Source organism: Ornithodoros turicata, chromosome 3 (genome assembly GCF_037126465.1).
Source record: "Ornithodoros turicata isolate Travis chromosome 3, ASM3712646v1, whole genome shotgun sequence".
Lineage (NCBI taxonomy): Eukaryota > Metazoa > Arthropoda > Arachnida > Ixodida > Argasidae > Ornithodoros > Ornithodoros turicata.
The window spans coordinates 61,547,274-61,571,644 of record NC_088203.1 but is presented as its reverse complement, the minus strand read 5'-3'; the positions used below and the strand labels follow the sequence as shown (position 1 = coordinate 61,571,644).

The 24,371-nt window shown below is 45.5% G+C and overlaps 1 protein-coding gene across 3 annotated transcripts in view; it reads left to right on the top strand.

Annotated features, from left to right (window-relative positions):
- Positions 1–24,371, top strand: part of LOC135388521 (E3 ubiquitin-protein ligase UBR5-like) — a 272,129-nt gene that overhangs the window by 87,272 nt on the left and 160,486 nt on the right. For all 3 annotated transcript variants that reach the window (XM_064618109.1, XM_064618108.1, XM_064618107.1), the window contains exons 21-24: positions 1,354–1,612; positions 12,544–12,782; positions 15,271–15,395; positions 18,539–18,822. In XM_064618109.1, the coding sequence (XP_064474179.1) occupies positions 1,354–1,612; positions 12,544–12,782; positions 15,271–15,395; positions 18,539–18,822 (907 nt within the window). The remainder of the gene's footprint in view (positions 1–1,353; positions 1,613–12,543; positions 12,783–15,270; positions 15,396–18,538; positions 18,823–24,371) is intronic.

The window sequence follows — 24,371 nt, the reverse complement described above, 5'->3', positions numbered from 1 at the left end:
TCCTGCAAAGTACAAATTCCGCAACAGCTTTGTAATAAGCTGCTATGATATTCGAAAAAAATTGAATATTCGAACTTTTACGAATATTCCAAAACTTCGAATATCAAATTTGCAAATATGAATCAAATATCACTGACGCATATACCTCCGCAAGCGGAGAATGTAGTCCGAGCATTGAATGTGCGGTCTCCGATAGTGTGGCGCATACTCAGATACGTGGAAACTAAGTCACGTGTTTTCTTTCCGTGAGTATTTAATGCAGTTTTTAAATAAACACGCACTCCTTCCCCATGTACGTCGTCAGCGACACTTCATTTCGAAGCATAATCAGTGTACAACGGTGAGTGTAATGGAAGTGTGCGTAATATATTTTTGGTCGTAGCTGTAATGCGACAGTGCGTGCCGATGGCCGGCGACTTCAGATTTGTGATTGTGGGTGGAGTTGTCCTGCGACTTTTAACTTGTCTCTGAGGATTAACGTAGTTGTTCTAAACCACCATGCTTGCCACTTCTTAGAATGTGCATTTTTCACCTGAGAACTGAAAGAGAATGTACGAGAGTTGCCGCGGTGCCCAGTAACTTCTGAAAGTCGTCTGCTCACGCCGATGCACTAGCGCGCGCAAAAGCAGACGATTTCTGTGTCCTATCACGGACGTACCCGCAGGGCGACGTGGCTGTTCGTATTGTTGCCAACACAGATCGCGGCATGCTCTGCAATCTTTATCAATTTAATTCGGTTATTTAATAACTGTGGCGTGTTTTGTCAGGTAAATTTGCAGTATTCCATTTTCAACAAAGGGCAACCGAATGGTACACTTTATGATAGGGGCAGGGGGTACGAGACCATCCATTTAATTCGTTTGTTCAAGTGTTCTTGCTGTCTGATGGGTGTATGCGTTTAACATACCACAAGGATGAGCAACAAAGGGAGGTAAAAGCGAAAGTGGCATAAAGCATAATACAGTTGAACCTCTATATAAGAAAAGTGTAACTATGTCTCAATGCTGTCATTAACATTATGCATCTTGCTATTGTGAGCTGACTTTCCGAAGCAAAGCACGCATTGAATGGAATCCATTGACAGTAATGCTCAAACTCTTCTTGGCTTGCATGATGATCATTCAAAATTGTTATACGTTTTTTATCATATCTTTCACGTGTATCTTTCTATTGTGCACTAACTGCCAAATAATGCCCGACAGACTGCTGCAAAGTGTAACATGTAAGACAAACATCTTGTTGCAAAATTCAGAAGAAGGTATTATTTTTCACGGGAACACAGGCGTGCAGATGAAATGTGTGTCAACATGTGTGCATGGAGAGAATAAAAGAAGACCTTTATTATGTTTTTAGGGATGCACAGGGCTCTACCCCATTCATGCGTGCTGTGGCTGGCCGAGCGTACCATGCCGCCCTGCTTTTGCTTGACACTGCCCAGCGAGTGGCCACCATGCATACTGGCTCTGCAGAAGGGGCAGAGGGGCCCAGAGCCACCTTGCTGCGCTCTATGATTTATCCCGTGGGCTGCTCCCCTGATGACTCTCCATTACATGTACTGTGTTGCAACGACACATGCAGCTTTACTTGGACTGGGGCAGAGCACATCAACCAAGTGAGTTTCCACCTGCCATGCATATTAATTATAGGTGTGCGAATATTGAAATTTTCCAGTACGAATTGCAAAATTTTCCTTCGAATATCGAATATGACGTCATGAGATAAAGGCTTCTAAGAGTAACAATTAAGGCCCCGAAGACTAGCATGGTCACAGTTGTGTTCTGGTGATCCTTAGAAAAAATGCTCCAGGACATGCACGTGAAAAAGGCTAATAAGGAATATGCATTAATGTATTGGCTTAGCATAAGGCATACATGCCTATATGCACACGTACAGTCAAATTACTTTTACAGTGAAACAATGTGCTGCTAATGAAGCAAGCTGAAGACTGTAAAAACAACTTGCACTTCAAAAATCTTTCATGGACAGTGAATGCCTACATTGGCATTGTATGGTAAGGACCCTGGTAAGTCCTGGTATGGTAAGTCACCCTGGACTGTACTGTCCGTGCACACCATGAACCCTGCACGTCGGAAGCAGTTCTGAACTGTCGAAGGTTTCACCTGCTGCCACGAATGCTGTAGCAAATGAACTGCACCAAGGAGATCAATTGCGTAGGTCTTGTCATTTTCCATCGCCAGCAGGATCCTGTGCATGATATTTTTCCTGTAGATTTGCTTCATGTAGCGAATCACCCCTCGGTCCAGGGGCTGAACGATCGTAGTCGTCTTGGGGGGCAGGAAGGCCAATTCCACGGACGTCAAGTTCTCCAGCTGGGCATGGGACGATGCATTGTCCAGCACTATGACTATCTTCCTTCCCTTCGCCGTGAACCGCCCGGTCCAAAAGTCGCACATACTCTTCAAAGACTTTCGAAGTCATCCATGGTTTCGCATTGCTTCGATAAAGCATGCCCGACGGCAGCTTTCCACCCTTGAAGCATCTTGGGTTTGCAGCTTTTCCGATGACTAGGAGTGGCAGCTTTTCGCTACCTGTCATGTTGACCCCAAAGGCAACGGAGATTCTTTCCTTGGCTTTTTCCCGCTGGTACAGACCTCGCCTCTGAATGCCAAGGTTCTGTCCGGCAGAAGTCTGTAATAGCGCAGACTCGTCTATGTTGAATATGTCCTCAGGAGCATAACCACCGAGAATTTCCTGCAGCTTTCCGTTCTTCCAGTCGTGGGAACCGTCTATGTCTGCCGCTGCGGCTTCGCCGGATACAACCTGTGCGTTGATGCTGTGCCGGGCCTTGAATCTTGCCAGCTAACCACTGCTGCACACGAAGTCGTCATGGTTCAACTGCAAGGCAAAACATTGGGCCTTCTCGATCAGGAGTGGACCGCTGACTGGCAGGTTTCTTGCCCGCGCTTGCTTGAGCCATTGCACCACCGCAGCTTCAACATCTGGAAACGCGGAGCCACGCACACGGCACTGGTTAACGCTGGTGGAAGCAACACTTTTCAAAATCTTCTCTCTGGAGTTCCACACCCCGCAAACTGTCGTTAGTGGCAGTCCTCTCTCGCGTGCCAATGCTAACTTTTTTGCTCCTCGCTCGATGGTGTGAATGATGTCTATCTTCTCCTTGGTCTTTAAAACTCGATGCTTCACCATTCTGCATCTCTCCAACAACAGTAACAACCGTACCTGAAGTGTCAGCACTGTACGTGTCCCAGAGTTCGAATGACCGTAGCAAACAAAAGACCTAAGAAAGGAAACCAGCGAGGGTGTGCATTGAACCCCTGGCCTTCTTCCTCTCCGCGGAAGAACGTCACTTCACCTCGTAAGAGAATGACGTGTCCTCCTTTCATCCAGAGAAGCCACGTGTTATTGGCCCTTGAACCCTGGCGCCCGTGCGTGTGCGGAGCAGTCGACGAGGGAAGAATCTTGTGGCGGTGGACGGTGTTTCGCGACGGAGGAGGTACGCATAAACCGATATGGGGACTGCAAGCTGCTACGGTTTAACGGGCGGAAAATACATGGGCATCTATGGAAGCCATGTCGGGGATTCGGCACAACTACCGTTTAACCGGAACCACCGTTTAAGCGAGTACATATTAACGAGGTTTCACTGTGCAGCAAGTGCTCTCTTCTTCTTGCACCGACAATGCCTTCTGCATTTGTTATGTAGGCGAGAACCCTTACGGTTTCAGTGTGCTCACAGGGGCGACCTCACACGTGAGACCATTGTTCCAGACAGTAATGCATAGTTTGGAACGTTCTCATTCATTAGCGCAATAAAACGGCGATCCTCGACGATGCTGTATGGCTGTGCTTATCACACGGGATTGTTTCCATGATGTTCGTGTTCAGTGCGTCTTTCATTTCATGGGGAAAATCTGCGTGCGCACCTCAAAACTTTGTCGCAATCGCAATCAAAATTATAAGTAGACAAAAAACAAGTAGACAGGACTAGTTTTCTGCTGCTGTCCCTACCACCTCCTCAAGCTCAAGGAAATGATACCATCAGTAAAGGCTCCAACTTTCTGTGGTGGAAAATTAATTTTTCCACGGGGCTCCAAAGTCAAATCCGCAGGCGTCCGCGAGTAAAAATCGCAAATTCCGCGCCATTCTGCAAGTGTGGCACAAATGCATGTCTGGAAGCAGATGCACTCAGACCGAGCCAGTCAGTACCTCAAAGAGATGAACACACTTTTATTTTCTGTTAACCACGTTCTTTTCGTCGACCTCCACCGACACTGTCGACCCACGCAGCAGGCCAATCTCCGTGTTTCTCGAACAGTTCTGGAATTCGACGGCGAAGTGCGTTGGGCCCGGTATCAACCCGCTGTTGGTAACTCGCGTCTCCAAGAAATTCCTTATTTTGCGGCGTCCAACATTTTTCAGCGGAATATTAGCGCCAATGAGTGCTTCCAGAAATTCCGTAACAACGTCCATTCTTGCTTCCCGGGCTGTGACCACAGAGTCCAGCGTCTGCAATCTTACATCACGCTGCTACAGTCCAGAACAACCAGCAGCAACGTTATTGCCTCGCTGCGTTTCCTCCTGCCTTCGCTTCAACTTGTCGGCGTTCATGCGGTGCCTGTTTCTCATTACGTTGTCGTCGATCGTAGATTTACGTCGATGGTCGACAGACTTAGCACACACCTTGCAAAAAAGGATGCCTCCGTCCTCATAGAATACGGCGTTTCTGTATTCCCGAGCGCGATCCCGCGCAGCTTTCTTCCTAAGGTGCGACGTGACACCGTACGAATAGGAAGGCGTTCGTTCTCCACCGTTAAGTTCGTCAGTGCTGCGACGGCGACCCTGACAGAGAAACAGCAACACCTTATCAACTCCGGGCGGGTGTTCTGAAGGGTGTTATCTTTCATGATTGGCGGTATCGTCTTTGTTTGGCGGTTGAAGCGGTATGCGGCGCTCAGGTTTGGAAGAAGAGGGGGAGGGTTTGAAAGATAGGCTTGTATTTTTTGGTCTCATTCTAGTAAAGTGGTTGAAAGTTGCGACCTCGTCTTTCCTATTCTTCTCTAACCGAGTGTCCCTATTTATTGTCGCTAAGAAATGGAGTTCTCCACCGTTCCCCGAATGCACGTGCGCGCTGACCCTTTCTCATTTCTTTACAACACGCGGGGAGAGGAGAACCGTGCCATGTGACTCGCGCTGGTCGCGCGTCTGCTGTCGGCGTCGTTTGCACGCATCGCTCGAAGCAAGCTTTTTTTTTTTTTCTCACGAGGCTTTTTTAGATCTAATAAGCATTATTGACTAAGGGAGCATAAATTATTAATTGCACAGCGAATTACAGCATTCCGCGGAGTTTCCGTGGAAAAAGGGCGATTCTGCGGAAGATCGTTATTTCCACGAAATTTCGCGGATTCACGGAATCGCGGAAAGTTGGAGGCTTTAACCATCAGTATCGTTACATCAGTTTGCTTGCGTTTTAATTAGAGTTGTGCAAATATTCAAAATATCAAAAACAAATCGAATATTTGCTATGCTGGATTCTTATTAGTATTCGGAAATTGATATCCAGTTTCTTTTTTTTTTCAAATATCATAGCAGCTGTTGCGCTTGAATTTGTACGTTGTAGTTACGGTGAGAATAGTAGAATACCTGCAGAGCAACGCACGGAGTTGGTGAAGTTGTTGCGCTCATCTGCAAATGCGTTGCTGCTAAGGGTGTGCGAATATTCGAATTCTTGAATCGAATCGAATATCAAACGCTCGAACTATTCGATTCGCGAATCGAATATCCAGTATTCGATTTTTCGAATATTCGACTATTCCACGAATATGAACGACACAACCCGAAAGTGGGCTTCACCTGATGCTTCCGTGTATTAGGTGAAGCCTCCTTTACGAAATTGCCCTTGCTGCAGAACCAACACAGGCTGGACGGTGTTTAGTTTAAGATAACGTTATCCAAAGTTAGTTTTGTAGACATCGTCTGTGGAAGGGGCGGCGCCCCTCCCACATGCAGTTTAGCGGTGCCGACGAGGGACTTTGATTTGATGTCTGTGAGGTTGTCTTTAAAAAGTTAGGACTCTCGAATAATGACTACAGCCCACGAACAAGAAGGGTGTCTTAAAGATGTCTTTTACATCTAAAATTTCAGTAGTGGAACTTCCTAGGACGAGTGCAAAGAAACTAAAGGGTGTTCATGGCAAAACTGAGGCAGGCTGCCAATTCGTTTGTTTCACAAATGGCCTGTGGTTGTCTGAAACAATTACAGCCTCATCCGTATAACATGCTACTGCCTGACATCAAATTTTGAAATGAAGGTAACCACTCCAGTAAGTGTAGGCTCACCTGAAAAGCAGGAAGCACTCTCATGTAAAATTAAAGAGTAGGGGCTTTAAACAGAAGAATTGCATGTCTCTCTCGTGACAGTTAATGCCAGAAAAATTACACTAAAGCCATGGGCTACAAAATGGAAACTTTTAGTGCTAAAGTCACATATTGTAAATTTTGCACAAATATTCGATATTCGATTCGGTATTCGGAATTTTTTCCCCCATTCGATTCGATATTCGATTCAACTTGAAATATTCGGATTCGCACACCCCTAGTTGCTACACATTCGCTAACTGAAACCGAAACCTTCCTGATAAGCTGAGAGCAGTTAACCATCCCACATACTGAACATGTCATTACTTCCATTACTCCTTACTTCGTTCTGTTTGTTTGTCTCACCAGCACATACACTGTCAACACAGGTTTCCAGTGTCTATGAAGGATTTTCGAAGGAGGGTGCCTAACCGCAAAAAAGACTGTTTCGGTTCAGGTTTGCATTGCTTGGATTTCGTTCCGGTTCAGTTCCGGTTTGGCCACACCAAAAAGCAAACCGGTTAGGGGCTGTGAACCGGTTCGATTTTGGTGTGGCCGAATGCTTCCATTTTATATATCCCATCAGACTGCTTTTATCAGGAAATGCGTGGCTAATAGCTTACTGCTGCTGTCTGCGTTGACGTTTTTAGTGGTCAGGTACACCCTTTAGCGAGAGAAGGGAGAAATAGATGAACACTTGCAAATAGCGTCAACGCTGATGAAATGCTGTAGTCCTGCTACTTTCTGTTCCCAAAATATCTTTTTTCACACTCACAGTGCCAGCAAGATACATTTAAAGGAAGCCTAATAAGATGGTACAGCATTTACATAGACGACATACTTTCCGGTACACTGTATTCGCAGTGTGAATCGATCTGAAACCGTACTGAAACATGTCGAAAATAAGTCTGCCAGCCTTGCTCTGTCCGAGCTCACAGCAGTGTACCAATTAATCCAACACAAACACAATGTGTGACAACATACAACATACACTACCAGTAAGCAGAACTACATTTACTTTTCAAACCACGACCTATCAAACAGGCACCGTTCTGCGTCCGTTCCTTCTCCACTTCTCATGTTTCTGATTTGTTTAAGTTTTACTGCTCACTTCTAATGGGAAACGTTGGGCGCTTGCTTGATCATATATTCGTCCTATAGAGCTACACAACTGGCCTACTCCATTCCTGCTCCATTCGTCAGTGTAGTGCCTCCTCTCTGAAGAACAGACGCCGCAGTACGTGTGTGGGGCGCTAGCCGCGCCACTCACAAGGACAACTGTGCTTCAATGGGTTAAAAAAGATGCTGAAAGCATACTTACAATACGTCCTCGTTTGACTGCTAGGTTAAACTTTGCGAAATCCATGATATGGAGACCAATGTGTCCTCGTTTAGGAATATAGAGGCAATTGAGCTCTTACGCTGACTTCTTTTATGTCTTAACCGTTTTGTTGTGAACCAGTTACCACTGTTATTTTTTCTAGTTCTTCTCCAATTCGGGTTCAACAGCGCCATGAAAATTTTGGTTCGGGTTCGGTTCTTGTAAAAATAACAGTTTGGGTACGATTTTAGATTCGGGTTCGGTTTGACACCCTGTTTCGAAGTGCAAATTGTTTTTAAGAATTTCAGTTTACCTAATGAGAACAACATATTGTTTAATTGTAATCATAATTTGGCTGTACATGTGCAGATAAGCATCTATGCCTTGTGTTACGCCAATACACTAATGCATGTTCCTTATTAGCACTTCTGAAGTGCGGGCCCGGGACATTTTTATAAGGATAGCAGCACACAAGTATGACGGTGTCGAGGCTAGGAGGCAAAGAGCAGACAAGAGCTCTGGTTCATGCCAGAAGCTCTACTGTTTATTCTGCAGCGGCGCGCTATGCTCGAGATGAGCGACCATCACGATCATGAAGGCTGTAAAGTCGTGGACGTCGGGCAGCGGGTATTGGTCGGGGATGGTAACTCAATTGAGAGCCCGATTGTCCCCACAGGGACGCCAATCACCTTTCTTCTTCGGCACCATGTTTAGCGCCGATGCCCAGCTGCTAGGAGAGGGACGAATAATTCCCATGTCAAGCATGTGGTTAAATTCTTCACGCGCGATCTTCAGTTTTTCCGGGGGCAGTCTGCATGGTCGAGTAAACACAGGTGGTCCTTTAGTCTCGATGTGATGGACTACACGATGCATTACTGGCTTTGACCAGTCTGGTGGCCGGGTGAGTTCGGGGAAGTCCTTAAGAATGGCGCTGAAGGCATTGCTGGTGTCATGGTAAAAGGCAACACCTAAAGATGATAAGGAAGAAAATATGCCAGTGACAGCAAGGTTAGTATTGGAGTCAATGAGCTTGCGAGTGCGGATGTCGACCAAGAGGTGGTAGTTGTTCAAGAAGTCCGCGCCCAAAATTGGTTGGTTGACGTGGGCGACCAGAAACATCCAGCGGAATTCGCGCCGGAGACCCAAGTTGAGCGTTAAAGAGCGCTGTGCGAATACGGGGATCTTGGAACCGTTGATGGCAGTAAGGTGGTACAGGGGGGATTGCCGACGGTCAGTGCTGGTCGCTGGGATAACGCTGACCTCTGCGCCAGTATCAACTAGGAAACGTCGGGTGGAGTTACAGTCGCGGATGTAGAAGAGGCGACTCGATGAGTGGCTTGGACCATTTGTCGCCATGAATGATCCGTCGGAAAATTTTCCGCATTCCATGAGCACGGCAAGAGACAATGGTACGCGTCTGCGCCGAACCGACGATGGTACCAGCAAATGGGTGAGACTGGGTTCCGGTCTCTGCTGGTCGAACGGCCGTTAGAAGGGCAACGTGAACTACTGCTTGGTCTTCGGCATCGGGAGGCGCGGGGGTGACAGGGCTGTGCATGGGAAGCGGCAATAATGCTCGCGAGGCTCCGAAATTCGCGGCAGAGGTCGTCAATCTGAGAATGGGAGGTGATTGGCGCGCTCTGCGAAACAGAATTGTTGTGGCTGGGGACAGCAGGTGCAAGCTGTGACACCGCGGTTATGGCGGGAGATGGACTCTCCACCTCAACAACAGCATCAGCGAGTGTAGTCAATTAGTCCAGTGTCATGTTGGAAGCTGTGGCCAGGACCATCTGCACATATTGTGGCAGGCGTTGAAGAAAAAGCTGACGGAGCAGAGTGTCGTCCATGGACGCAGAATAGTCTCCGAGCAATTGCCGCATGCGCCGTAAAAGCTGGGTGGGGCGTCGATCTCCCAGCTCCTCGGCCGCGAGGAGCTGTTGTAAACGGGAGCGGCTGGAAGCTGTTGTGTGCTGGAGGAGGGCTTTCTTGAGTTGGTCGTACGGTGTTGTAGGGGACGGGTTAGCTAGAACGTCATATACCCCGTCTGCTGCGGTTGGAGTAAGGGCAGAGATGACGTGGTAGAATTTTGTTTGGTGGGATGTGACGCCGGCAAGGCTGAATTGGGCTTCCGCCTGGACGAACCATACCCCGGGGTTTCGGTTGAAGTATTGCGGAAGTTTGACAGCAACAGCGGACAGCGAAGGCTGTGGGACTGAACTGGCTGAGGGTTCGTCTTGGGACATGGCTTCGCAAGGTCGGCGAATGTAGTAGTTCGGGTCACGAGATTGTCGAGGCTAGGAGGCAAAGAGCAGACAAGAGCTCGGGTTCGTGCCAGAAACTCGACTGTTTATTCTGCAGTGGCACGCTATGCTCGGGATGGTCGATGACGATGACGGTGCCGCTACAACGGTGTTAGTTTACCTGGGCTTAATTCCTATTCTTAGAAGCCTATATCCCATGACATGATATTCGAAATTTGATTTGATATTCGAAGGCCAATTTTACAGATGTTCGTATTCAATTCGTATTTGAAAATTTGAATATTCGCACACCTCTAATTTTAATGCTTTGTTCAAGGGATTTGCTGTCACCCTTACTGACTGTTCACCGCTACAACAAGGGATTCTTTTATTTTGCACTGTCTCTGTTTCATGTCGCCACGCTCTACACAGTATCGCAAATTCCGGTTGTCATGATGTAATCAGGGCTGTGTATACACAGCCCGGAAGTTTTGCAATTTTCCTTCTATTTCGTGATTTCTTTGTGGAAAATCAGACAATTAAATGTTAATGAATATTTTTTCCTTCCAAAGGTCTCATGGAATACTTCAACAGGAAAAATCGCAAGACACGTAACTTTGGTAGTCATTGCAGGCAAAATAGGGGAAGTATGCGATTTTTCCACAATTTGCTACAGTCGAGCATAAAACACGCACTGAACAAGTCGGAAAAGACGTCTGAAACCGACGCAGTATTATAGAATGAGCCTTCTTCTACAACATATTAAAAAATCTCGAGGGTGTTTTTTTACACAAGAGAAAATAATTTTTTTGTAGTGGAGGGTATTGCAGCCACACTGACCCAGGTTGCATGTATCCAGTTGGGTGCTATATTTGTTTCTTGGGCTCCCATTTTAATTCTTCGTATTTCCAACCAATTTTTCTAGTTGGTTTTCAAAATGACAACCATCCGGACCAAAGGAACATGGCTCCAGTTGAGGGTTGTGAAGTTCCACTTCACCAGCATGAATATTAAGCGCGTAAATACATGTTCAGTTGATCAAAGTTCCCTTTAACTTTAAATTCTGAACAATTCAGCAAAACTATTAACCACGAAAAGCCTAACAAATTATAACGCTCCAGGAAAAGACGAACGTACACAAACGTCATTTACATGGCAGAACTACTGGAAGCGACGGATTCTTTTGGTGGTGGTTCTTCGTCCATGCTGTCCTACGTTCCAGTGAGGCTCACAGCTATAAAGCACTGCACCATCCGCGGATATCCGCAAGAAATTTGCGGGTTCTTATGAAACATGGACGCTTGTTGTGATCTGTGGATCGGACACGGAATGGCGCCGGATCAGGAGTGGGCCGGATACGGACAAACCACGAGATTGCACCATCAGTTTTCTTTACGCTAGGTACCCTAGGTTAAGTTCGGTGACAGCTGTTTTTGTTAGTCTCTTTTCTGTGCTGACGGGAAATAACGTTTATTTCCTGGAAAATTGGCTAGATATATCGAGCCCAGAAACTGAACTACAGTGTATTGCTGCGTGCCGTGGGAGATGCGGATGTTTTGGGTAGGATGCGGATGTCAGAAAGCTCATCCGCGCGGGGCTTTAGCTCACACAAGCACAACAAAAAGTATTACTTAGACCTGGCCATCACTGCTAATCCCCAATCTCCATCGCCAGTACCGTGCACACCGGAAACAATGCCATAAACTTAACCACCCGGGATTGCAATATGTGCGTTATGCTACAGAAGAAAAGACTGTGGTAACGTTGCAGAAGTCTGTGCCACAGCATACTGCTTGCACATCAAAACCCAACCAGACCAGAAAAAATTGGAAATAAAAATAATTGATACAGGAGCTGAAGAAACAAATATATAGCACCCCACCAGATACATGCAATGGGAGTCACTGTGCCTGTAATTTCCTGTACTACAAAAAAAATTATTTTCTCGAGATTTTTTAATATGTTGTAAAGGAAGGCTCGTTCTATAAGACTTGCGTTGGTTTCAGACGTCTCTTCCGACCTCTTCATTGCGAGTTTTACGCTTGATTGTAGCAAAGTTTGGAAAAATCGCATACTTACCCTATTTTTCCTGCAATGACTACGAAAACTACGTGTCTTGCGATTTTTCCTGTTGAAGTATTCCAAGGAAGGAAAAAATATTCATTAAAATTTAGTGGTTTGATTTTCCACAAAGAAATCTCGAAATAGAAGGAAAATTGCGAAACTTCCATGCTGTGTACACCAGCACCGATTACAGCATGACAACCGGAATTTGCGATGCTGTGTAGAGCATGGTTTCCTCTATACGCAAAAGAAAACCGCATACTTCTAGGTGCTTTCTATGAGCCGCAGCTGCCGTTCACGCCTGGTATGGTTTTCGCCAGCGCTGCGAACTTTTCTCGTGTCTAGCACCCGCCACATTGAAATCTGGGAATAAACGTTTTGTGGTAATATGTCGTTTTGTACTGTTAGGGACCGCTAAAAAAAAGAAAAATGTTAAAAAAATTTGCAGTAGTTTTGTGAGGGCCGATCAGGTCCGCTGGACCATTTGGCGTGGAATTGCCCACAAGGAAGGACAATTTGATTTTAAAAATTGTCTTTCACCTTGAAATTTAGTCTAATTTTGATTGAAACATGTGGTATGCAGGACATCTTTGAGTGTCGCACATGTGGGCTGGTGGGATCCCTGTGCTGCTGTACAGAGTGTGCTCGTGTGTGCCACAAGGGCCATGACTGCAAACTGAAGCGTACATCACCGACAGCCTATTGTGACTGTTGGGAAAAGTGCAAGTGCCGTGCCTTGGTGGCTGGCCACCAGGGGGCACGTGGTTTACTGCTCAACCGCCTTGTCACTGACACAGATTTGGTTACTCTACCCAATGCCAGGTATGTCCATGTTGCTGTTGTACGTTTTTTCTGTTTGAGTATTTACTTGAATAATTAACCCACCAATGTAATTAATGCAACTCCAATGCACAAGTGTTGGATTCTTTTTTCTATTTTTTCACACATATCATAGTATTCATGCAGAAGTATCCTCCCACCTTCCAGTTTTTCTTGAATGTCACAGAGACCTTTCAGTATTTCTTGAATACAAAGTGCTTTGGCAAACACAACAGCTTTCTTTCTGCCCAGCAAGGCCTTCAAGTCAGTCACCTTGGCATTAGAAGGATGCTTCTCCAGCAATTCTGTTAGACAGTCCCACATCTCTGTGACCACAGACAATGTTGTTGTGAAAAAACTGTACCAGCACACTGGAACAACACTGGAAGGTTTCTTTATGTTAGTCAGTTCCACGCCGCTCGACAGACATACATGAACGTAGCACTGGTAGAGTTGATTGGCGTGTTTGAAGAGCGCTCCAAACTTGATCACCGCAGCTCTTACGTCAGCCACTGACTCGTGTGACAAGGCTGCATTGACAGCCACGTGTATAAGATGGGGAATGTCCTTGACGTGCAAGATGCTCAGGTTTTCACAGTCGCAGACGTCTCTCACAGCTTTTTTCATATATTCTGCAGAGTCGCTAGCTACTGCTGCAACGTCCTCCCACGACTTCCCGTATCTTTCGAGAGCTGAGGAGAGCACCCTGCTTACAGTCACGCTGTTGCAAGCACTCACTTGTGACACATCAACGAGATGCACCACTTTTTCATGACTTTCAGAGTCGAAGTAGGTGAACGGGGTGTTTACCGTCGGTACTCCTAAGACATCCGGTGATTTGTCGACGGTTATGCTTATCTTCGTGCTGTCAATTTTTCTTTTTATAACCGCTACTTGCGTTTTGAACACTTCCTTTATATGCTTATCACGGAGCTGCTTGGCACCTGGCATTGTTCTTGTGGCAGGGCAGTAGCGCTTCACGAAGTCCCCAAGCGCGCCATCCGCGTGTTGTAGACTGAGTCCAGCGAAACACAACGCACACACGAAGTCGTGAATAGCGCCTGTGCACTCTTTCTCACGTTCACAACGGCGGATGAGGATGTCATCTATGGTCGCTTGCTTCGATTCGACTTCTTCAGACATTGCTTGCTCTTTCATCCTCTTGTGTCTTTGTGAGGCCACGTGTTCTCTGACACGGTGGTAGGGCTTTTTGGCGGGCCCAGAGACAATTGCAGTGAGCAGTACCGACATACTAGAGCCAGAGGTCCTGGGCCCGCACAGCCTCTCGCCTTCTTGCTTAGTTCCATGTCCGGAAAATCATGAATCCATTCCTCCGCTGCCTTTTTTCGCCGTCCCATAGTGATGGCGTCGCAAAGCGAAACTTCCAAAGCGTACACAGCCGGCCAGTAGCGCGCACGCAAGGCGTCCAACTCGAGGCGTTCTTGGCTCTTTCTCTTTCCCTCCTACCCTCTTCTGCGCATGCTCTTCTGGCTCTTCTCACCCTTTCACGGCGGAACAGGGTCGCCAGAGTAAGCTAGAGGGCCGCCATTGCGTATAGCTTTTCTGTCGCCTTGTTGCGTGGAATATGATACACGCTTGGATTGGGGATGGATTTGGGGAGAAATCGGGTTTAACTCGAATCACCGAACGTGCGTTCGGGGGGTAGAAATCGGGGAGAAATCAGGTTTCACCCGAAAACCTCAAGCCCTACATATATTTTACAGTTGTCTCGGGGACCTTCAGTTGCACATCTATGTGGTATTACTTTCTCGTTGTGAGACATTCATTCTTCTAGATTTTGTTGCAACATGATGTTATTGTCTCACATAATTGCTTTCAGCTTTTCTATAGCTCTTCTAAGAGAAAAAAATATGATAGATATCATTTGTAGGGAAGCCCCATGTGTCAGTTGCACGGACATCTTCCGCAACTGTCACAATACCTCATGCTGCAACAAGACAGTTTTGTGTCAGCTTGAAAACAAATCCACATAGTAACTGCTCAGCATGAAAAGCTGTCCAGCAATCATACGACAGCGATGGAGCTAAAGACTACTCGAAGATAGTCTAAGAATACGGCTCGCTGCCCTTTTCGTTCTGTTCCGGTCACTCTGCCGCTCGAGCCTCTCTTCATCCTTGTCGACAATCCTGACTGATCTTTAAGGCTGATGCCTCTTGTACTGTTGGTCTCCTGCACCTGAAAGCATCCTGCTTGTTTGTTTCCTGAAGAAAACATAACACGTTTAGCCTTATATTGTACATCTTTCAGTTGTGAGCCCTGTACATGGCACAAAGGCCCATTGTCTCATGTCATTACCATCGCCACATTATAGTAAGTGCTGTAAACAAAACTGGATGGAAAATAGAAAATACATCACTCATTCACACTATATGAACGTTGTTTGAGAAACTCTGCCACAAAAGTGTGATTTTGATATCAGTAAATTGTTTGATACTCTGGAAAGCTCATCTGTACTTTTCTCTATTCATAGAGGGGAGACAATCCTACTGTTCCTGGTGCAAACAGTTGGGCGGCAAGTGGTTGAACAGCGCCAGTACCGCCCGTCTCGTTCGCGCAGTTCTAATGCGCCCAGGAAGGTCTCCAGCTCAGATCTTGGTGCGTTTATAACTTATAACTGGAGCCTGAAGTTTTCGGGAATGTTTTTTTTTCCCCCAAATTCAGGGGGTAAAAATCGGGGAAATAGACATGTGCTCTAAGTTCATGCGAATCCTGGTAGGAAAACTTTACTATGCAAAATTCGGAGAGAAGTCTGCCTCTATTACTCAAATAAATATGTACTGGTTTGGTACAAATGGTGATGTAATTGTTGTTGCTGCCAAACAAGCTAGCGTGCGTTCCTACAGATGTTTCAGAGAGGGCAATTTGCCAGGTAAAAATCTGGTTTTACCCCTAAAGTGGCAACCTTCAATTCTGGGTGCAAATTTGGGTAAGAATTGGGTTAAACCCGAACACTTCAGGCTCTATTTCTAATCATATGATCAGGCTTTGTTGTCTTGGGGGAAATGCGGGGTTCTTGTCTCTAGAGGCACACAAAGGTATAGCAAAGCATAAAATGCAGTATAAAGGAGGCATTTCCTAATCTGCTCCAATGGCATTTCTAAACATATTTTGTAATCATTCTTAAAATGTAAACTCTTTCCAACTTGAAGCAGAAAAGTACATCCGTAAAAAAATTTGCAGTTTGTAAAATAAAGCAAGTTCATCATGCAAACAAATAAATTAGAGGATACACACAAAGAAGACAAAGAGGACTCACTCCCAATACAATTTATCCCAGCAGTGTAACGAACGAGAGGTGTTCAAGTCAAACCGGGACTTTTGATTTTTCGCAAAAGTAAAATGAACTTCTAGACGAGAAATTAGTTTTATTTTTCAACGTAATCTCCAGCTGCACAAATGCATTTGTCCCAGCGTTTCACGAGGGCTTGGATGCCAGCAGCGTAGAAATCCTTACCGGCGCGTACCAGCACTGATCGGACCGCATTCTTGACCTCGTCGTCGCAGCTGAAGTGGCGGCTCCCAAGTAGCGCCTTCAGTGTCCCGAAGAGATGGAAATCGCCTGGGGGCGAGGTCTGGGCTGTAAGGGGGATGTGGCACCAACTCCCAGCCAAGTTCCTGTAAGGTGCGTGTCGTGAGATGCGTGGTATGCGGACGTGCATTGTCCTGTAGGAGGAGGACTCCTTTGGTGATGAGGCCAGGCCGCTTTTGCTTCAGCGCCTTATGCACATCCCTGAGATCCTGGCGGTAATATGCACTATTGATGGTAGTACCACTGGGCAGAAAATCAACATGGACAACGCCAGCCTTGTCCCAGAAAACCGTGGTCATGACCTTACCCGCAGACGGGGTGCTTCGGAACTTCTTGGGAGCTGGCGAGCCCGGATGCTTCCACTGTTTTGATGCGCGTTTAGACTCAGGAGTGAAATGGTGCACGTTTCATGGCACGTGATGATCTGATCAAAAAACGGCTGTCCTTCAGTGTCGAAATGGTGCCTTAGCTCTTGGGAGATTTCCAGTCTTCTCTGCCGGTCAAACACGGAGAACTGCCTCGGGACCCAACGGGCACTAACTTTCCGAAACTGGAGGTGTTCATGAACGATAGTGATCAACGTTCCCACAGAAAGGTCTGTCTTTCGAGCCAGTTCGAGACATGTTATCCGTCGGTCCTTTTTAGGACACACACACAGGTTGGATGTTCTCAGGAACTCTGACACTGGGCTATGAGCAACCCCGGCCGAGATCGTCCTGCACTGATGTGCGGCCGTCTCGGAACTGTTTGCACCACTCAAACGGTTTGCTGCGGCTAAGTGTATCGTGGCCATACTGAGCCTGAAGTCTTCTGTGTATTTCAGATGACTTTACACCTTCATTGACGAGAAACTTCGTGACAATTCGCTGTTCGATGTGCGCGCTCACCTCGTTGTCGACCATCTTGTCTCGCATGTGTCTTCTGTTTTGCACAAACTTTGGACTACCACGTGGTGAACGCGGAGGCCTGTCGCGTGTGAAAATGACGAAAAAGAAGTAGCGCGAGCCGTTTGTACACTCAGGAGACAGAAAGTCCCGGTTTGACGTGAACACCCCTCGTATGTTCCAGTGTCTAGAATAGACAGGGAACTTTTTTTTACGATATTTTGTTCTGACTGAAAACCTCAATGCCATTAGGTTGAAGTTGTGTTTAAGAGGGGTGTGGGGATCAACACAAACTTTTTCGTTTCTCGATAGATTTTGGTGAAAATTCACAAAAGTACTGGTAATGCCTCCAAAATGAATCCATAAAAAAAAATGTAAAAAAATCTGTGATACATGCCTTAAGAACTTTTCATTGAATTTTTTTGAAGATTTCATTAAATTTTGCATCTTGTGCAAGGCCTGCAGAATTTGGAGGGTAGCACATCTTAAGCATGCTACAAATGCATTGCCAAATACATACTACAGTTTGTGACATGCTTTTTTTAAAATTTGTGCAAAGTCATAGTCGTAGTCACAAAGTCGTAGTTTTCACTTTATTGAATGTGGTCGCGAATGATACATTTGGCATGTAATTACATCACCATTAATAAATTCTAAATTCACCAACCTGAAAAAATAAGAATGCCACAACCTGCGCAAAGGTTCAATAACTGTAATAAAACAAACAGGATCAAAATAGAAAATATGGTTACAGAGATACAGTAAAAGCTCGTTAATTCACACCTCATCAATTCAAATTTCTGGGTGATTCGAAGAAGTCATCATGGTCCCGCCATGCTCCCGATATACATCAATGTATAAGGTAGCCCGTTAATTCACACTCAAATCGGCTTCGCTACGGATAATTCGAACTGATACATGGACTAATGATAAATAGAACGTGTGTCCATTAATATTCGGTTTAAAGATATTGAGTTGTAGAGAGAAAAAATACATGGGCATCCATAGCCGGTTAATTGAGACTACAGACTTTCCTTACTGCATTCATATCTTCACTGCAGATTCACTGTATCAAGATATGCATTCCATATACAGATATATCAAGATATCAATCAAGATATGCATTCCATATACAGATATACAGATGGCTGCTTGCACAGCCATCCATTGCAGGAGGTTTCAAACCACAGAGGTTGTCACTCTTGCTACTTATCCTCTTTCCTGTGCATCCTTGAGCTTTGCATTGCACATAGTACCTCAGCTCTTGTGTAAAATATTGTGTAGTCCTCAGATGAGAAAATGTAGAACTCTCTTGGTATTTGCAGCTGAAGCAGACATGCCAGAACATGACCTCGAACCCCCACGTTTCTCTCGGCGTGCCTTGGAGCGTCTTCTGAGTGACTGGTATGCTGTACAGACCACCCTGATGGCTGGTGCACGGGACTACTCAGGATGCTCTGCTGCTCCCACCACTCAGAATGCTGAGGGAGGATCTTGGAGTAATGCACCATTGGGCTGTGAGGAAGAGCAATGGCACCTTGGAGCACAGAATGGCACTGCCCTGCTTGACAAGTTTGTTCATTGTTTACTTGTCAAGTGCAGCATGGAGGTGAGTTTCTGTAATACACATGTGGAGATAACCTTTTATACTTAGGGCCTGACTTTTTCGGGTTTTATTTTTGGCCAAATTCGGGGGGTAAATATCGGGTGATCTTTTTCATTTGAAAATTCGTGTGTATTCGGGTTAAATCTCGTTACGGCATATTCTGTCGTCAGGAATTCGGGTGTATTCGGGTGTTTTTTTTTTTTTTTAATAAAAATTTGTCTTAACATGAAACTAATGTTTAGCAATGTTATCAAACTTTATTTGAATGCACGCTTATGAGTGTGCCACGCGACCCGGATGTTTTCGGGTAGTTACAGATTTCGTTCGGGGGGTAAATATCGGGCGGATACGGGTTTAACCCTAAAAGGTCAGGCCCTATTTATACTCTGTGAACTACATCCCTGAAGTGCTGCATCTATCCAGCTTTATCAAATTTTCAGCCCTAAAAAAGAAAAGGGCAGAATATATGCTGAGGTGCCTAAGTGTCACTTAATTGTTAAATGACAGTGTCGGGCCATCCTTTGAACAGCTCAGCGTCGCCGTAGCCCTTATCTCATAGCCAGAGATGCATGCCACTTACTTAGGGCACTGTGTTTTAGGATTAAACCTAGTAAAATCTGTTTTAACCCCCTATTTGCATCATCATCACTTAGGGTAAAACATGGAATGCCCTGAAAACTAACTTATCAGAGTGCCAATACAGCCAGCGATACACGTACTGCAGAATGCTATGCACTGCACTTTCAACACGGCTGTCTCGCATTTTGTGTTCATCTAAAATGTGAGATCGCTCTCTTTTATTTTCAACCTGAAAATGTACTTTTACACCCGATCTTGCCCGATTTGACCCTGTTTTACGGCTCCTGAAATAATACCTGATTCTTACCCCCGATTTCAAAAACATAAAACCCGAAAATTAGAGGTGTGCGAATAGTGAAATTTTCGAATGTGAATCGAATACGAATGTAAAAAAAATATTCCCTGAATATCGAATCGAATTTCGAATATCATGCCTGCAACAGCGTTACCTTGTAATAGAAAGGACCCTAGGAATCCAGCAAGGACACAACTGGTGGCTAGCATGTTCTTGGTACTCAGAAAAGGTACATACACCTGAATACAATTTGCAAGAGTGTTTGTGGATGGTGTAGCAATCAGTCATACACAGTCAGTCACAACTTGTCATGAAGAAAAGTTAAGTATTCCACATTCTGCGGTAGCAAGTGCTCCCTTCTTTTGCTGACAATTGCTCCTGCAGTTGAAAACACCATCGTACTAGGTACAGATATTCCAGGAATGGCCAAATACTTGAGGTGTGCTTGCGCCAGTAGGGGGAACTTGTAACGACCAGCTGTCTGCCACCAGCTGCACGGGTCTCGATCTCTCCCAAGCAATGGTTCCCCTGCATAAGCTCTGACATCTGCTTCTGACAGTAACACCTTTTCTCCTAGCTGCGTGCATGTGGCTAGTCTTTGAAAAGCACTCCACGAGTCAGTTGACGAAGTTGATGGAGTAGAGTCAGGCAGAACACTGGCGGCCTCACCATGCTGCTCCAACTCTGCTCCAGAAGTGCCTAGTTCTCTTTTTACAAGGTCTGCAAGCCACATTTTCATCTGATCGTTGTTATTGTACAGTGTCCATTTAAAAACATTGCCAGCGTTGCCGTCTCGTCAAAATCGTAGCCTGCAAAGCGAGATTTCATGCACTTCAAAAGGCACTCGGCCAGCGGTGATTGTCCTCCAAGCTGTACAAGGCACTGCATTTGACCAAAGACAATCGGAGTCAGACAGGACAAAGTGGGGTATTTGTCTGCACTAACCTCTACAGTTGCATTGTAGAAAGGCTTCAATGTGTTCACAATATCTGACACAGACTTCCATTCTGCACTAGTGAAGCAGTCCATTGACGAGTCTGAAGTAGCAAGCTCCGCAGTAACTGCTTCTTTCATCTCTATCAAGTGAGAGAGCATAATGTACTGGCTGTTCCAGCGTGTGGGAACATCTTGAAGCAGGTGCAGAATGGGCTTACCCATTTTAAAGAGCAGGTCATCAAGGCGCTTTTGGGCAGACAAGCTGTTCTTGTAGTGGCCCACAATGGCTCGTGCCTTCTTACAAAGTTCACTACAACCGGGAACTTGGGGTAAAGCATCACTAATGGCAAGCTGTAGAGTATGTGCAAAGCATGCATGTTCCTTCCAAGGAGCTGCCTCACTGCAGCCCTTATGTTTCGACCATTGTTTGTGATGACAAAGATCATCGCATTACTCGGGATATTCTACTCAGCACACAATTCATCGAGCAGCGTGGACAGGTTCAGTGCGTTATGACACTGAGGCATGTGCCTCGTTGCTAGTGTGTACCGTTTTAGCTCAAACCCAGTCGTCATGAAGTGACAGGTCATACTCATGTACGAATGGTTCACGTTTGATGTCCACATGTCACACGTGAATGTGCATGCTGAGGTTCTAGCTTCAAATGCAGCAGACAGCTCTTGTTGAACCTTCCGTCGCGTGTCGTGGTAAAGGCGTGGAACCGTCACACGCGAAAGTGTCGTTCGAAACGGTAAGAAATAGTTCGGAATCGCTTCCTTCATCAGTGCAGTGAAACCGCGGTCTTCCACAACGCTGTAAGGCTGCATGTCCAGTGCTCTGCAATCTTGGTAGTCAGAGCTTCCTCTTTCTGCCTCTCTAAAGGCGCATGTTTTGCGGCCATTTGCACAAGTGTTGGCTGCTGCGACACTTTCTGCTCGCTTTTAGAATGTTTATACTCAGCGAACAGTTGTGGATGAAGTTTCAAGTGATTTTGAAGCAGTGTCGTCGTTCCAGTTGGGAGTTCTGAAGCAGCGATCACACGTCTTGCACGACGCCACATCCGAGGAAATTTTGTCGAAGTATTGCCAGATCCCGCACCTTCCAGAGCTGCTTCTATCGCTGCCACCGTCACATTCAATATCGTCCATGCTGGCAATGCACCAACCCCACAAAGACTGTGGAACTTGCGATAAAAGCAGTAAAAGTCACTCCCAAAACTGAAACTACGAAGCCGTTGGCAGCAGGAGAGACGCACATGGGCACAAACTCACGCAACGCGGCCTATCCTGTATAGCCAGAGGCTTGGTATGGCTCGGCTGTCGGCTCAATGTTGACGATGCCAATGGTGCTCTCAACAACATTGCTGCCAAACAGATGGCTGTGGGCTTTCGAACGCGAAAAAAAACAAAGAAGCAGTCGGTTATTCGAAACTTTAGAATATCAATTCCCGAATACGAATCGAATATTGAAAATATTCGATTCGTATTCGAAATTTCGAATATACACACACCTCTACCGAAAATACATCACTTGAAAATACTCACTTGGAAATACACATACTTGACTGCCTTCACTTTTACCAATGTCTCGGTGGTCATATCAGAGGGCCTGATGGTCTGATCTTTAGCAGTCTAGTGCACTTAACACAGCAAAGCTAGTAAATTTTTGCAGTTTTGTGGTTTTCATTCTTCTACGCAATTGTAATCTGGTGAACTTCTGTAAGAATTTTTATTTGATTGGCAAATGTGCCTCGAAGTCGTAAAAACCGGAAAAAATTTCGAGATAAGCGGGGTTTCGAGTTAAGCGAACAGCGAAAATTACGTTGCCACGATGTTACCACAATGCGCTATGTTATGAAACGTAAAAAAGAAAAAAGGCGTTCCTACAGTAATAGGGCTCGTAAACAATTCCGAAGCCATTTATTTTTTAACATCATCTGAGACTGAATAACTCCGTAATAGCAATCTGCGTGGCATTTGCGTCTATGAACAAGAAAGCATCTTCAAGCACTTCAGTGCAACGCATGAGACGCTCCTCCCGGCATGTCACTACCGCGGCCACTCTCGACGATTTCTGTATCACTCAGTTCACCGCTACTGGAACATCGCCGTCGTAAAGCGCATAGTCCTCGATGTTCAAGTCCTAAGTCACTCTCCCCAAAACATGCGAGGCGCATCACGTCGTTGCACAATTCATCACAGCCACTGAAGTGATCTGCTGGCTCCGGTGCGGCGATGGAAGACCAGGAACCCGCATGAATGAAACAGTTCATGCTATTGGCTTGATGAACTTGCTACCAGGCCTTTGATAAGTGCCACCTTCCGCTCCAAAGTCAGGGACTTTCATGCGCGTTGTTCAGCCATCATGGCACCGCGAAGAACAAAACGAAGAGATGCTCGGACGAATGCGGAGGAGGAGGAGGAGTACCGTTGGGTGGAAAGGGGAGTGCTGTCTGCCTGCCACAGCTAGCGGCGCGTGAGTCACTAGGACTGAAAGGCTTTGACCTTGACCTAGCCTGGGGGACCGAAGAATGCACGTTATCGGCCGTAGGTACGCTGACCTACCGGTGATGGGATTTCGAGATATCCGTACTCCGGCAAAAAAAAAGCTTCGACTTAAAAGGGCCCAAATATATAGGAAGCATTGGGACATGGATCGGGACGCAAAAAATATTCGAGATAACCGATATTTCGAGATAAGCGAGTTCGAGTTAACGGGGGTTTTCTGTACTTGTGAGTTGCATTCACCCAAAAGAAAGCACATGCAACATGAACACACATTTGAATAGATAAACCGAGTAAAGACACCATAAACCCATAACGAAACACAAAACGGATTTGATTTGCAACTTCTTTAGAACAAAATTCAGGAGACATGAACAAACTGGTAAACCAAACTTTTTTGTAACGATGTTGAGGGGAACGTGAAGTCTGATTGCGTCAGAGTATGTATGAACTTTGACGAAATCTCCAGCTGGGATGACGTCAATGAAGTAAAGCAGTGTAGCAGAATAAATAAATAAATAAATCAGTCATTTTTTAATATTTTTATTCACTCATCTAATCAATTCGACGAATGATATACAACTGACAGAACCAGAGGGAAAATCCTGGTTAAAGCTACTTTCATGAAAGGTACCTAAATATCAATAGAGCACTATCCAGATCTTAGGTAAGGCTACAGGGTACAATGCAATAACGAAAACAATAGATAGATAAATAAATAAACACAAAACAAAACCTCAGAATGCTACTGAACATGTCCATTTCTTTGAAGCATAAAACATTTTATCTAGGTTGAAGTTTTATCTCACATTCTGTAAATCTGCCGGAATCACACGAGTAGAGCCTGAAGTTTTCACGAAATATTTCTTCTAAATTTCTAAATTCGGGTGGTAAAAATCAGGTAAATAAACATGTGCTCTAGATTAATGCAAATTCAGAAAAACCTTTCAGTATGCTACATTCGGAGAGAAATCAGGCTCAGTTACTCAGACTAGCTGGTACTGGTTTGGTACGAACGGTGATATAACGGCATTTGCTGCCAAACTAGTTAGTGTGCATTCCTACAGATGTCTCAGTGAGAGCAATTTGTTGGGTAAAAATTAGGGGTGTGCGAATATTCGAATTCTCGAATCGAATCGAATATCAAACGCTCGAACTATTCGATTCGCGAATCGAATATCCAGTATTCGATTTTTCGAATATTCGACTATTCCACGAATATGAACGACACAACCCGA